General features: G+C 43.5%; 1 protein-coding gene across 4 annotated transcripts in view; it reads right to left on the bottom strand.

Moving 5' to 3' along the window:
* LOC143358883 (uncharacterized) overlaps positions 1-16363 on the bottom strand; it is a 70132-nt gene that overhangs the window by 47098 nt on the left and 6671 nt on the right. For all 4 annotated transcript variants that reach the window (XM_076796391.1, XM_076796394.1, XM_076796393.1 and 1 more), the window contains exon 2: positions 1110-1231. In XM_076796391.1, coding sequence (XP_076652506.1) covers positions 1110-1173 — 64 coding nt within the window. In that variant the 5' untranslated portion in view covers positions 1174-1231. The remainder of the gene's footprint in view (positions 1-1109; positions 1232-16363) is intronic.

Below are 16363 nucleotides of genomic sequence, written 5' to 3'. Positions count from 1 at the left end.
CGTGCGCGGTTATTATTAGACTGAACTCGAACTCCGACGGTCGAACGCGTCCGTTTCTCAGATTCCGATAGATTAGGCGACCCTAACACCGACGTTGATCTGCTACCGTCATGTAAACAGGATCGTTCGGCCTCCCCTACACCGATTTCGGATTTGCTCGAGACCATTTTTCTAGATTTTCATACTCTAGGTCAGGATACACCCAGGCACCGCCAGAACCTTCCAAGTGCTAATCTTCGATTTCTAATAGATTGTTAGGGTTAATTACTGCTATACAATCACTGACAAACGATCATTTGCTCTGGGTCAAGATAGACCCAGACACCGCCAGAACCTTCCAAGTGCTTCTCTTTGATTTCTAATAGACTTTTACGATTAATTACTAGTATACAATCACTGACAAAGCGACGATTCACTCTGGGTCAAGATAGACCCAGGCACCGCCAGAACCTTTCAAGTGCTAATCTCCGATTTCTAATAGACGTTTACGATTAATTACTGCTATACAATCACTGACGAAGTGATGATTCACTCTGGGTCAAGATAGACCCAGGCACCGGCAGAACCTTCCATGTGCTAATTCCGATTTCTAATAGACTTTTACGATTAATTACTGCTATACAATCACTGACGAAGCGATGATTCACTCTGGGTCAAGATAGACCCAGGCACCGGCAGAACCTTCCATGTGCTAATTCCGATTTCTAATAGACTTTTACGATTACTTACTGCTATACAATCACTGACGAAGCGACGATTCACTCTGGGTCAAGATAGACCCAGGCACCGGCAGAACTTTCCATGTGCTAATCTCCGATTTCTAATAGACTTTTACGATTAATTACTGCTATACAATCACTGACGAAGCGATGATTCACTCTGGGTCAAGATAGACCCAGGCACCGGCAGAACTTTCCAAGTGCTGCTCTTCGATTGTGACCGAATCGTTAGGGTTAATGTCAGTGGCAAAATTGTGCACACACAAGTCGCTGAGAACGCAAGTATGCTTTTTCATCATGGCGGTGAATCATAGGGGCAGTTACGAGCCGAACACTAAAATGTCCTGGGCTATTGAATAAGTGACATGAGTCACGTAGAATGAAACTCACCTCTGGGTGGAGCCGGTGGTGCCCTCTTCGGGGTGTCGTCCGCAGAGGGTGTTCTCTCCCTCATGCTTTCCTGTAGGACCCCTTAGAGCCACCACTTCGGTGAACCCATATGCCATGTCCTCCTGAAACATATCACAGAGAGAAATCTTAAAGACTCATTCAATACCGCATTCCCATTTCATTGGGAATAAAGAAAGAACGTCGATGAAAACGCTTTCATACGTTTCAGTCGTTCGCAAAAGCCCAATCGATTAACCACCCGTTCAATTTGTTCAACATTTCACAGTCGGAATACTCGACTAATCTCGATCGATCTTTATATAAACTTTTAAAAGATGTCTTTCGACACCTTCGCTGGAAACACGGTTGTTGATCCATCGTTTCGAATTTTCAACAACGATTGATCACCACTGTGGTCGTTGCTGGCTTGCTTGCAACGCAGAATACATCAATTAGCGTTACCACGGTGCAAACCGGGAAGGATCGAATATATTCGTCATTTTGACGAGCTATTGTCCGAGACCGGTTGGGAACCGCTGTTCCAACGCTCGATGATGCAGTAGGAGAGGTCTAGAGCTGCGGCCTGGTCATATCGCGATGCTCGGCGCAGCTCGTGTCGTGTCATGGTGTGAGAGAGCAACCGTACGCGTGTCTGTGTACGCGTGTGTTCGTGGTGCCTGGTAGCTTGGTATCACCTGCGCGATACTGGTATTCGATTCTGCGGAGGCCCGGCGTTTTTCATCCGGCGTTTGCGTTGCGCAGAATCCGTAACCGGGCTTCGCTTTTCCGTGCTTATTGGAACGCGAACTTCCCGGCTTCTCTTCATCGAGTGGATACATACCGCCTCGTGCACACCGAGAGTTTCGGGGCCGGCTTTATTTGCCCGGGTTTGATTAGTTCATTCGTTTCACACGCTCCTGTTTTCACCGTGTCTCGCGCGGTCGCCAGCTCGGCGCGCGTACGCACGTGTCTCGGACTCGGTTTCTATTATTAGGGAACACAAAGGCGAACGGCCGGTGATCGAGCGAATTTTAAGTCGCGAGCGATACCTCGTCCGCGATCGATCGTGGATCGCGTTTGTTCGAGGTCGAGGATACACTCGGCAGCGAGAAACAGACCTGGGTACCTGAACGTAGGTACCTGGGTCGGGTACCTGAATGTGGGTACCTAATTGTAGGTACCTGAATGTGGGTACCTGAATGTGGGTACCTGAATGTAGGTATCTGAGTGTGGGGTACCTGGGTAGGGTACCTGAATGTAGGTAGCAGTGTTGGGAGATAGGTGACCGTTGCTAGGTGCCTAAGTCAAGCATTCTATGATCAGGAATTTAAATAATAGCAGATTTATGCATTTATAAGTAAAACGACTAGGTGCAATTTAAACTAGTAAAAACATTGGAAAATACTGTCATATTATTTTCAACGTATTGAACATATTTAAAAAGAAACTAAACATCTATTTCACTCCAGTTTGTTGCAATTCAGGTAGAAAAGTTTTATTTTGCATAATGACCCTCTGTCTATCAGGTACTTAGAAATAGTTACCAACAATAGTCGACTGTAACAAGCATCTAAACATAGAAGACCCAATATCAACTATTCATATCAAGAACCCAAATATAGGTATATGTATCGGTTACCTAAAAATAGGTACCTAAAATAGTCGACTATACCAAGCATCTAAACATAGATACCTATCTGAAGTATTTATATCACGAATCCAAACATAGGTGCATGTATCAGGTACGTAAAAATAGGCATCTAAAAATAGAAACCTAAAATATTCGACTGTAGCAACAAGCATCTAAACAGTACCTGTAATACTTGAACGAGAATTCTAGAAATTTATAGTACCTGAAATCAAAGGGTACCCGAGTCAGAACCCTGGAAGTTGATGGTATCCGAAACCATAATATCCCGCACTCGTACCTAGCTTAGAGTACCCCAAATAAAGATCGCCTTAGCTTAAAGTACCTACAATAAAAGTAGCCGAACGAAGTACCTGAATATTTCCAAAAGTTTGCACCTGCAATATAAGGTAAGATCAAAATCTGAACTGAGTGACCAGAATTCACAATATCCACAGAAGCTGATGTAACTAACCAACCACCTCTGCTCACCATCACTGCATAAAACATTATCCAACAGCAAGTAACGAAATTGATTACCCCTCTATCAGATAAGACATAATTTCACGGATGGCACGAGTGCCTCGAGTAACAGCTACTGGCGACATTAGGCGATAAGAAAAGCGTTCGACTCGGATATGTATCTTACAGAGAGAACGGTTCTATTCTCTGTCGATAACCGAATGAACCCGAGTTACACAATACACGCGCGCGCGCACACATGTGTCGCACACCATCGCGAAAAATCGTACGAAAAATATCTTGCTCTCTCGGACGAACGTAACACGTATCCCGGCGCGTTATTAATAAATAATTTCTATAAATAACAGAAACAACAGCGACGTACGAGAGGGGGAAAAGAGAGCCGGATAAGGTAAACGAGCTAAACATTGTTCGCCGGGGCGAAATCTAAACAAACGATAAGGCGGAATTCGCTCGTTTCTATCTCGCGCGGTGCATGCGAGAGCGAGCGCGCGTGCATCCATAATCAAGGCCAGCGGTGCTCAATTACCAATTTCCACCGGCTTTATCCACAATTTCCGCGAAACACCAGGCATTTCGTATCGTCGAAATGTCGCGCGAACAAACACCGAACGAGCCGGAGCTTACGCTAATGCTGTTCGAAGGATCGTGGTTTCGCACAGTGGTTCTCAATCAGCGTTACTCTTTCGTCTCTAATAATTATCAAGTGAAACCTTCGCCAACGTATTCGTCACATTTTTCTGATTCAAACGAGCCCAAACACGATACAGTTTGGATCTCATTTACCTGCGTAATCCACGATAGTCGCCGAACACCGACCAGTTCGGATAACCGAGGTTCCACTAAATCGTGGATTAATCGAGTAGGTGTAATCCGAATTGCGTCGTGTTTGGACTCATTTTAATCGGGGAAATGTCAGGAATGTGATGACGTAGGTTTCTCGTTAAAAAAATAATTGAAGCGAAAAAAGTTGTGTTTAATAAATTAAAAAGTTTTAGCTTTTTAATCTCTTATCATATGACGCTATGTATCGAGGCATTACCGTACCTCGACCGAGCTTCTCGGCGAGAAAAAGGAAGAAGAGGATCGATATCCTTCGGTACGCGCATGATTGACAAGAACGTCGCGCAAACGGCAATTTAAGAAAAAATAAAACCAGCTAGTGGATTAATTGAGTGCAAAACCGAGCCGGTTAATCGATATCGCGGTCACTTAAGAGTGCTTCTGTGAAAACGGACAAAGAAGAAGTCGACGAAGGAGAGAAGAGCGGAAGATGGGGGACGTTAAGGAGGGAGGAAGAGAGAGAGAGAGAGAAAAAAGCAAAGAAACGGAATGGTTCCAGTGCCAGTGGTGCACTGCAGACTTTTCCGCGGCGGAATGCCGCGTTTCAGCATTCCAGACGAACACTGGAACCCTCGACAGACTTTGATTTATAGGGATTCAGTGTTTCTGGCTCGTCGTTAGACTATGGATACCCTTCCCGCGAGTGTAACGCTGTTCTTCTTTAGCTCGTTAGCATCCCGTCTGTCAATATTAGGGCCGTCGATTAGGGTACTGAGAAATTTCAAACGATTTCCCGCCCCCCTTCTACGTCGCTTAGCTTTACTCAAAACGACAGAAAGCGCTTGTTTAGTCGCGACAGTTAAAGGAATCTGAAATCTCCCTAGATCAAAAGTCCCTAGATCTTGCTAGAAACTGATCTCATGTGGTCTGAGACAAATTCTTTTCAACTCACTATGACCGAGTCCCGAGTATTATGGAATTGAATGGAATTGCTTGGTTGTAGTCTTCAGTGTTTTTCCACTTTTTTCACAACTTTCAGTTTCCCCATATGATAATGGCTAGTTACACACAGGAAAAAAAAAACTGACGTTAGAAGCCGGGGCAACTCGGTATTGCAAAACTGTGGCACGATCACCTCGCAGTGGTTAATAAAGCTCGTACACTATACTATATGGTTACTATAAAGTAACCATCAGCGGCGGTTTTATTCAATGATGCCAATGACACACACGCGGCACGTCATATGCAGAGATGCAGTGGCTCCCATGACAGTCGAGAATACCAGGTCAATAATCTTGACCGTATCGAAATTATGATCTAGATTTTTTTACGGTTTCAATTTTTGTAACTCTCTCGGATTTCGGGCATGTAGAGATTAATAATAATATTGCATTTATCGGAAAAACCCCGCGGCTCGATTAGACTCCATTCGGACCACGCCCCTCGTCCACTTTCTTTGCTCCAGTCGAGTTGACAATTTTTTAATGGACTTTAACGTGGTGTTAGGAGGATACGTTTTAAAACCGTTTAAGTGATTGCTTCGATTAAATGGACGTCGTACACGACGAGACCGTACGTTTATGGAACAGCATTAGCCACTCCCCTTTTACCAATTATTTTGTATCCCTAAACTTGTTCGAGTTTAGAGTGTGTATTTTAAGACTATTTTACTGTGACTCGCTTGATTGGCTCTTCAATGGGCTATGAGCAGAAAGTTTTCAATTATAGATAAGCTCCGCCCCCTTTTTTTTTTTAAATCAAAGATAGTCACCATTTACTGTCCTAGAAAATGCTTTATTTCAAAGACTGACGTATAAAAGACTTACGCGAACCAAGGACAATCACGAAATCTTCGAGGCTCCGCCTACTTGGCCCCGTAGGCCTCAAGCCACGCCCCTAAAACTTCTTAAAATATATCGATCGAAGCATTCCCTTTCCAAACAGTTAGAGTCACCTTCAAACATTGGGATTACAATGGCCTACTTAAAAAATTATTGCTCCCGCTTCCTTCTGATTTTGGGGGGACTTTTTACGATTAAAAAACAATATTATTTAACGATTTCAAAACTCGGAAAAACTAGGGAATGTATATTTAACGAAATGTGTCCCAGTGTCTTCGTTAAATCTCAACGTTTTGGATAGACGGGTCGACAAATTTCTTAAGGTTCCGCCTCCTTGGCCACGCTGACCCCAGGCCACGCCCCTAAGATCTCGTTCAGCCGTCTCAAAACATTGGAAACCTAATATCACTGGTGATATGTGATTGTGCCCATTCCAGCGAGTTATTTAACAACTATGGCCGTTAATCGGCCGCTTATATCGCCGGCTTTATAATTACAATCGTTATTGGCGGCGTCGAAGTGGCCGAGGCATTCATAATCGATGACGAGCGGTATTTAAATCTATTCCGCGTGTGAATTGCCGTTAATTGACTCGCAATGGCCTTTGCGAAGTCGAGCGACGAAACACGGGCCGCAAAACACCGGGAAAAATTGCGTCAAATTCGAAATCGACGGCGTTGACCCATATTGTCACGCACAAAGGCCGTGGCACACGTCACGGGAAAAAAGAACCGGAAATATGAAAATCATATTTCGACGGTCTCCTTTGTTTGCGGACCGTCGTCACCGTCTTGTTCGCAATTTTTTGAACACGCTAATTCTGTACGCTAATTGAATCATTTTTATTTTCCTTCTACTCCTATTCATCAATTTTCTCGAACAAGATAAATACATAAAATGCAAATAATTTTTTTTTTCATGCAACTGGCATCAATATATTGGCGACACTTTTCTGATTAGAACGAGTCCAAACACGACACAATTCGCAGCATATTTGTTTGTTTAATCCACGATTTAGTTGAATCATTCGAACAGTTCGGATAATAGAGGTTTCACAATATCGTGGATTACGTAGGCAAATACAATCCAAATTGTATCGTGTTCGGGCTCGTTTTAACCGGAAAACCGTCAGGAATGAAACGGTGGGAGAGTCATTAAAAGATAATTAAAAACAAAAAAGTTCTGTTACGTTTTCCAGTTTCTGCCAGCAGCGAGCGATCGAAGAACAGTGTCTGCAGGCAGCATAAATAACATTTCGGTGCGAGAATTGTCGCAGACATGAATATGGAATTGTAAAGGGAATATTGAGGTCACCTTCCGGCAATTTGCAAGCACTTTTACGATCTCTTTCGCCCGGTGTATACAAATTTCGTTGCAGGTTTTGGGTAAATCGTGGACAGGCGTCGCCGAGACCCTTTGAAAATCGAATCAGCCGATCAAAGGAGGCAGAGAGACCGACGTTTCCCGGGCACAATGGCGTTTCAGGTAGCCTTTCCGCAATACTCGAAAAACAGAAGGACGCTCGAACGCGTCCCGGACAAAAGAAACGGGTCTCTCTCCCCATCTTTTGTCCTCCTCGTTCCCTCTCTGTACCTGAATTTCGAGTCAAGGGGCGGAGCGGGGGCGAGAATGGGTGGAGGGGGACGAGGAATATTAAAGAAAAAAAAAAAAAAGAGGACCGGCCGGGTTAGGTCCGATCTATTGCGGTTAGAAACGAGAGAGCCGAACTTCGGAACGAGAGAAACAGGGAGGAACGGAGAATCGCGTGAGCGAAAGGGTGGAACGAAGAAAGAAACAGGTCCCGGGGAACAATACGCAACCTCGTCCGTGAGAACCTCTCGCGAAGCTGCGAGGCTGATGACGATTCGGCTCCTGAATAGCGCTAGTTTCGTTAAACTTTTGTTTTTCCAGTCCTCGGGAGCTGTTTCCGTAAAGCGTCGGCCGGAAATCGTTTCCGAGTGAAAGAAAATTCGCGAACCTCGCGTTTCTATTTTATTAACCCCGGACGATCATCAGACTTCCCGGTAGCTATACTATGTCATGTTCTTCGAACGATTTACCCGAAGGTTCGCAGTTACGTTCATTGAAGCACCTCTTTGTGTGCAACAGCAGCGATGCAGGATTTTAATGAAGACAATTTTCCCAGATTGGATTGTCCCGATACGGGACAGTGACGCGTCCAATTGTTGCACTCCGTGTTAACATCGTTGTCGGCCGATTCGAAACCGCCAAAGAAATGATCAACACTTTCACAACCGCCCACATAAGGGCAAAGAAAATGGCCGAGGACAGCTGCAACCGTGCAGCGAACCGAGCGCCGAATATGGATGAAGTTTCCCACTAGCGTAAGCAATCGCATTCGCCTTTTTACATACAATTAACGGTATGTGTGCATCTAGAATGTTGCATAATGCAGAAACGATGGCGAACCGTTCGATCGTCCATTAACAAGCTCCAAAAGTGCTACAACAATCGGGAAAATCAATCGGAACCAAGATACTACTCATTACTTTTAGTCACCATTGATTAGTATATAATTATTTTCTAATGAAACTTTCATTAGTACATTCGTGACATTTTTCTGCTTAAAATGAGCCCAAACACGATACAATTCGGATTGTATTTACTCGAGTAATCCGCGGTATAGTAAAACCTCTATTATCCGAACCGAACTATCGATTCCATTGTATAGTGGATTAAACAAGTAAATACGGTTACTATTGTATCGTGCTTGGGCTCATTTTAAGCAGAAAAATGTCCCGGTTATGATGGCGAAGGTTTCACAAATAAATAATTAAGAACAAAAATGTTGTTGTTAGGTGAGAAGACAGATGGTACGCGTTGGTGGTTTCGGGCCAGGAGAAAGTGCACAAGGGTGTCCCAGACGAGGAATTATCCTACGGATCTGCGATATCCCGACTTCCACGGGATCTACGGGATAGATTTGGCTTCGACAGAGGTGGCGGGACGATTAAGGAACGGCCGAGGTGTATTTTCGTCGGCCTCGGCTCCTATCGGTACCGTAAAATCGCGTTGCGCCATTCCCGACGACGCCGAACTTGCACCGTTGCATACAGGGTGTCGGAAAAGTACGCTTCGTCGTGGCGTATCTCCGAAGCGCGCTTCCTAAAAATTATATCGAGCCATTCTACCAAAATAAAATGATGGAAAGTAAATTAGAATCAAACGTAACAGTAACGAGACTATCCTAAATTACATAAACGATTCTCCAAATAACATAAAAATTGTAAAAATTTTATTTCCATTGTACAAGTGCGTTCAAATGAATCGAGCTGTTTCTAAAATCGAGCAAAATAGGATAACGCAAAATGAACAAAAATAGATTGAAATAGAATAAAATCACTGGTGCAGGATTGAACGTCGACCGCTGAAGTCAGTGCCACCGCTCGCGCGCATGCATGAATCTGACAATCGAGCCGAAAAAAAAAACGAGGAAACCCGGTAAAGCTTGATTTTTGTTGCAGAAGTGCATTCGGTATCGGTAATTTCGTGTTTCTGGCGTTCGCAAACAGCGCTCGACTCGAGCCTGTTCCGCGCACTGTCGATTTGCAAATAAATTGCGGCAGACGTCGGTAAATCACGTTAGCTGCATTCGGCGCGGCGGCGTTGCACTCGCCGTTGCACTCGCGAGACCCGGTGCAAATACGCGACACGTACCAACGCTTTCGAAAGACACTGCCACGTGCCATTAGCCGCTGACGTGTTCGAACACCATTGTCTGCGGACGCCATAATTGTCGCTTCTATGGGGTACACCCGTATCTTGGATGATTAGACTGACTTTTTCGCGTCCACTGCGTTACGGTGCATTCCGCTGGTTTTTGTGTCGAATGCGCCAAAAATAGAGATTTGTCAACTAGATTTTTATGTCTTTATGAGAAATTGAAATTATTATAAACGTTCCTAATTATTTCACCAACACATTCGTGACATTTTTCCGATTAAAACGAGTCCAAACACGACGCACTTTGGACCGGATTTACCTGTTTAATTCGTGATTTTGATATTCCACCGAATAGTTCCGATAACAGAGGTTCCACTGTATCGCGAATTACACGAGCAAACATGATCCGAATTGCACCGTGTTTGGACTCGTTTTACTCGGAAAAATGTCACGAATATGTTAATGGAAGTTTCGCAAAGTAATAATTAAAAATGGCTAATACCGGCATATTTAAATAAATTATAACTACAGTAAATACGTAAGTGGGCAAACCGTGTACATCATTATACCGTCGGAGTCTCTCAGGATGATTACGCGAAAGTAAAAAGGATGCGAATGACGGGGGTGGAGGCTCGTCCGGTGTAAAAGAACATGGAATCGTTCGGTTCGTGTTTACTCGTCGAAATGAAAATTGCAAGCTCGTCGTTGAACAGGGCAAATCGAACCAAGTAAACCGTGCAAAAGCTTCGGTCGTTCGTTTCGCCGACCATTAACTTTTTACGCGGTCTGTAACGTTTTTCGGAAAATTTGTCCGCTCGAAAATTCCGCCTGCGAATCGTTCGTTTTCATTATTCATCTCTGCTCGCAGACTAGACGCGGCCTGTCGAACTCGACGATTATTTATACACATTTAAACGTTCCGTTGGTTCCACAAAATGAAGCACGGTCGACCGACAAAATGTTCATTTGGGTTTCCGATTTTTTTTTTCTTCTGAAAAATTTGAATCAACGAATTTTTCCGCCTTTCATTTTTCAAAACTGCTAAATAGTGCCGGAGAGAATTGTAGCGTTTTCAAGCATTTTGCAAAGTAAATAATTTTCTTTGTCAAGAAAAAACGTAAAATTCAAGGAAAGGGGGAGATTACCACGGGAAAATGGGGGAGAACTATTAAAAATGGAGGTAGCGAAGGCAACAAATTGGAAAATTGTAAGACGAGTTTACTTTTCCCAAGAATCACGGTTCTATTTTTAAACGAAACAGGTTCCCCAGCTGTACAAATCGCCGGGACGCTCAGGAAAGTATAATGAGCCATTAAGCGTCGTCTAGAAGTACGGTAGAACCCGATTCGTCGACGGAACACGGATCGGTTGATTAATTCGTGCCGCTCTGCCCGTAAGCAGTCGTGTGTCTAGCGGCAAGAATCATTTGTCTCGACGAGCATCTTAGTACAGTAATGCCTCGATATTTGTGACAAAGATGTACACAATATTTTTGCATAATTTACCCCTATTTTACTACCACAAAAATTCCACAAATCTCACGTACATAATTCTACTGTCTACAGCCTAAATACCTAATTACTGATTACGTATTACCGATTAGCTCGGATAGTTTGGATAACAGAGGTTCCACTATATCGTGGATTACACACCTAAATAAAATCCAAATTGTATCGTGCTTGGGCTCATTTTAAGCAGAAAAACGTCAGCAATGCGACGATAAAAGATTCGTTAAAAAATAATTAAAAACAAAAAAGAATAGTGTTTGTACACGATATAAGTCACGTTTCGGTCCTTAATTTTCACATATATCGAGACGATTCGGCCGGTTCGAGGATCGAGGATATTTTCAAGGAATACCAGCGGCCATTAAATCAATCAGGCCGGTCAGCTACTCCGTCAAAGCCGATCAATCGCAGTGCAATCATCGCGTGAATTAAAACGTCAAACGAATCGCGATTCAATCAGACGATCGTGGCCCGGTCGTGCGCACAGAAGACAGACTCGTTTACTTCGAGTGTTAGAAAATCGATCGACCGTTGCCCATGAAACGTAAATCTCGTTCGTCGATGATTAAGCAATCGAAAGAAAAAGCGAAGAAAAATTCTACGGGTGAACGAAAAAGATTTCGAGCGCACTGAGTCGTTTAAAATTTCCGCTTAAAAATGTATAGGATCAATTGCTGATCGATGATGAACAAAATCTGTAATATCAACTTTTTTTATACGACTCTTAATTTTGGAGAAAATCGAGCTGGAGTATTAAGGTTCCTACGCCAGAACATTTCCCGACGAGACACACTTTTAAACGATTTTCACAGAGTGTCCGTTACAAAAAATGGCACAATGGTTGCATAGGACGATTCTACATGAAAGGCTGCGTCGAAAATGTAGAATGACTTTCTTTCATACAACATTCCGTTTTTGAGAAAATCATGTTTGAAAATTAAGTTTCTCGCGGTGGAAGATTTTCCAGGGAGAGAGTCGGTTTGAAATAATTATATTATGGCGGCTATGGTGAGAAAAGTGGCGTAATCGTTACACGGGGCGATTCTACGGACAAAACAGTGTCGAAAACGGGGAACGACATTTTCCCGGGCGACACTTAGTTTTCGAGAAACTCGCGTTCGAAAATTGGAACGCCACAAGTGGGTCACGTGGAGCTCTCGCGTGGCACACATTTTCAAAATTGATTTCCTCGGGAACGAAGCGTCGTACAGGAAAAATTCGTTCCACGTTTCCGACGTATTTTTACGCGGAGAGTAATCCTGTGTGCATTCGAGCGACCGTCGAGTTCGTGTTACTACGTTAAATTGCGTTTCCGTATGGCTCGTGAACGTTAGACGACACTTTTTGGTAAATTTCGGTTTGCTTAGAGAAATCCAGATGTAACCTGCCAGTAAAAATTACTGGATAATATTACAGGGACCTTGAAGAGTACTCGGTAATTTTTTGAAATTTATTCGAAACCGAAAAACCTAAACGAGAAATTGTTTAAACGACACAGCACGCGGTGGACGGTACGTAGCGGTTCGTTCGGACAGCGTCGCGGCGAAACGAAATTTTTATTTTCGTGCTGGCGAATTCCACGGAACGCCAGAATCCCTGTTAATTTCGCTGCAACGACCGACATCTTTTTTTCCCCCTCTCTTCTCATGGCGGCGCGGGATTAATACGTTCGCCGAAGTCTGGCTGGTTTTAATTCGAATCGACGATGACGAGAAAATCGATCCCGCCTGATGAAAGAGCCGACCGATTCGAAAGCTTTAATGGAATTCCTGTTTCCGCGCAAAACGAGGGAAAAGTTGCGAATAATGCCCCCCGCGGCGGTAGAGCGAACCGTCGCCGTTAGATTTGCAATTTTCTTTCGGCTAGAACAATGCGATTGCTTCCACGGAAGGCTGCCGTGCACGCTTGCGAAACGCACAAACGCGCGAGCCGACGGGACGGCTCGCACAAACGAAAATCGCACGGAACGTTGCGCAAACCTATTTTAGCTAACACATTCAAGAGACGCTGTCACTCAAGTACAAATCTCGTTTTGTTTTTAACTATTCTTTGATGTAACATTTACCAGAATATTGGTGGCATTTTTCCGAGTAAAACGAGTACAAACACGACACAGTTCGGATTTCATTTACTCGTTTAATCCGCGATACAGTGGAACATCGATTATGCGAAATAATCGGTGGAATATGGAGAAAGAGTGAATACGATCGGAAGTGTATCGTGTTTGGACTCGTTTTAATCGGAAAAATGCCAGCAGTGTGATGGTAAAAGTTTAATTAAAAAATGGTGGGGAACAACAAAGTTAAAAATGCATAGTCCAATTACGGTGATCGTGGGATCAACTTTACGGATTTCAGTACCATAGAAACCGAATCCTCGGCGTCTACCTGGCCGAGGTGAGTTAGAAAAGTCGTCCTAATTATTTCTGTCGAACGCAGAAAGCCCGGCTCGATGCTCGATTCGCTCGCCGCGAAGTGGAACATGAAATTATTTCCGACGTCGTGGCTCCCGGAGCCGGCAGCCACGTCGCATTAATGCAACGTTGAACATTTAATATCCGAAGAACATCCTCCACCCCGAAAAGAAAACTCGTAAATCCGATACTTCAACGCTTTGAGCGCGTCTCTTCCATCGAATCAGAAAATGGGTCATTTTTCGAAATTTCTTACTGGATAACTAAATGCCGTAGAGCCAAACGACTTTTTGGGACGTGTTCCAGCATGATTCAGTGTTTTCGAGGAATTTTCGTGGCGTTCTGGATTTAGTGGTGCTTATCGTAGACGGTGTTGATTGACTCCGATGTTTGGACGCTTTGAGAATGTCTTTTTGCAACGAATCTGAAAATAGGTCAGTTTAGCAATTTTTCACTGGAACACTGAAGGACGTACAGGCAAAAGACTTTTTGGATTGTGTTCCAGCATGATTCAGTGTTGTCGAGGAATTTTTGTTGCACTCTAGATTTAGTGGTGCTTATCGTAGACGGTGTTGATTGACTCCTATGTTCGATCGCTTTGAGAATGTCTTTTTGCATCGAATCTGAAAATAGATTACTTTTAGGAATTTTTTACTGGAAAACTAAACGCTGCAGAGGAAAAAGACTTTCTGCGATATGTTCCAGCACGATTCAATATTACACTCAAATTTTTATGACTGTGTATATTCAATGGTGCTTGTTATATGCTATAGTGTTTGAACACTGGAAGAGTCTCTTTCTCATCGAAAAAGACAAAAATTGGTTCAAAATTTCTTCCCGGAAAACTAAGCGAAGCAGAGCGAAAAAACTTTTTGGAATATACTGCAGAATGACTGAACATTACGAAAAACATTTCGTTGCACTCTGTACTCCAGCCGCAATAACAAAAATCACAATGAACATCATAAACCGTTCATGACGGACAATAGACCGTCAAAAATTCAATGAACCCGCACGAAATCCGTCGCATCTGCGCCGCTCCCATAAATTCGAAATTTCCCAGGTGACTATAAACTATAAACTTCGATGACCGACTATACCGGAGACACAGCTATGATTTTATCGAAACGGCGTCGGGGTCCGAGGGACACCGAGCGCGCCCCATTGTTGACTATCACAACAGAATCAATTTGACAAAGTGCAGCCCGCGGGGAACATATTTTTCATGCAGTTTAATGACGTTTTACGATGTTACCCGGCGTGCCCATCTATTTTGTCGCGCAGTGTAGACAACTTCGAGGGAACGGAACCTCCAAGTTCGCGCATAGACGGGCGCAAACTTACGTTCGGAAAACGAAGGTTGACATGCCCCGGCGTGGCACTCAAGTTTTTGATATATCGAAGTTCGACTGGCAAGTTTTCGATGCTTTGTGCGACGAGGATTGATCAACGCAGACGCGAATCCACTTTCAGAACACCGAGAACGCGGCATAGCACTTGCTCGAGCCGCTGGACGACTATGGACGAAGGATTTTATGCGTTGGTGGCGAGAATGGGTTGCTGCGAGTCGAAACAGCAGAAAAAATTAAAAAAAAAAAATTTTCTTCAATAAAAATTAATTTTTTAAAAATAATAATTTTTTTTAAATAATAATTAGTTTTTTAAAAATAATAATTAGTTTCTTTTTTTAATTTTTGATATATTCTGTGCCCCCTCCATTAATTTTTGTTAAAACAGTCTACTGATGACGCTGTTCTATTTGTTGTTGGGGTAGCTGTTAATTTTGCCGGATACTGAAGAATCCTCAGGAAGAAGACAAAATTTTCGAGCACCTCGGAAGCGTCCTTGTTTGTCCGGGCTTCGCAGACCGATCCGCGTACGCGTTCTCGACAAATCGATGCTGACAAAAACTAGGCGGTCCTCCAGAACGAGTGGCGCTCAACCTACTTCCTCCGGGGCGCGAGAATCCGCCCGAAAATCGGTTTACAGTAATGTCTCGATACATGCGGAGAAGGCGTGCACGATATTTGTGAAAAATTTAGCCCCGCTGCCGCAGGATGTGCCTCTTAAGGGGTCCGGAAGCTCGGTAAATCGGTGTGACGATACTAAACTAATGCGAACACTCTTTTACTTTTAATGAGATCTCTATGAAACTTGCGCCTTCATATCCGCGACATTTTCCCGATTAAAATGAGCCCAAGCACGATACAATTTGGGTCATATTTACCCGTTTAATCCACGATATAGTGAAACCTCTATTATCCGAACCGGTTATAGAGGTCTTACTGTGACGCGGATTTAACATGTAAATGTGATCCAAATTGTATCGTGCTTGGACTCGTTTCAATCGGTAAAACGTTAGGAATATGTTGGTAAGGGTTTCGTAAAAAATATTACTGAAAACAAAAAAGTTTTAACGTTAAATTAGTATCGTGCACTCGTTACGATTTGACCACCGCGTATACACCGACCGCTTTTGTCATGTCTTGATCTTACAAGGCGTTTCACGGTCATCGAGAAACCTAATAGCCGACTGGGCCCCCTCGCTGGGGCCCTCGTTGAATTTTCCACTACGCCCCCTAGTGACAATTAAGCCCGGTTCCCAAGGAGCCGATTTGCTTTCGTTAATTGTGCCCGCATGACATTTTCATTAGCGTCGCTGTCGTCTGTTCTGTCTTGAGTGCATCACGTTCTTTAGATTCGTCAGATTTAAACACTTTTGACTGATTATGCATGTCGCTGGATCGTCTAGTGAACTTTTAACGATCCTCTAATGAATATTTAATGACAGTCGAAGTCTGTGTAAGTACTCTCTTCTGTTTACCGACTGTTCATGCATTCCATGGATTATTTCCGACGAATTTTCTAAAAGTTACTAAACTGTCTAGGGAATTCTTTCTGCAGCAGTTTCCAAA

Source organism: Halictus rubicundus, chromosome 11 (assembly GCF_050948215.1).
Source record: "Halictus rubicundus isolate RS-2024b chromosome 11, iyHalRubi1_principal, whole genome shotgun sequence".
Classification (NCBI taxonomy): Eukaryota; Metazoa; Arthropoda; class Insecta; order Hymenoptera; family Halictidae; genus Halictus; species Halictus rubicundus.
This window is presented reverse-complemented; position numbering and strand designations above follow the sequence as displayed.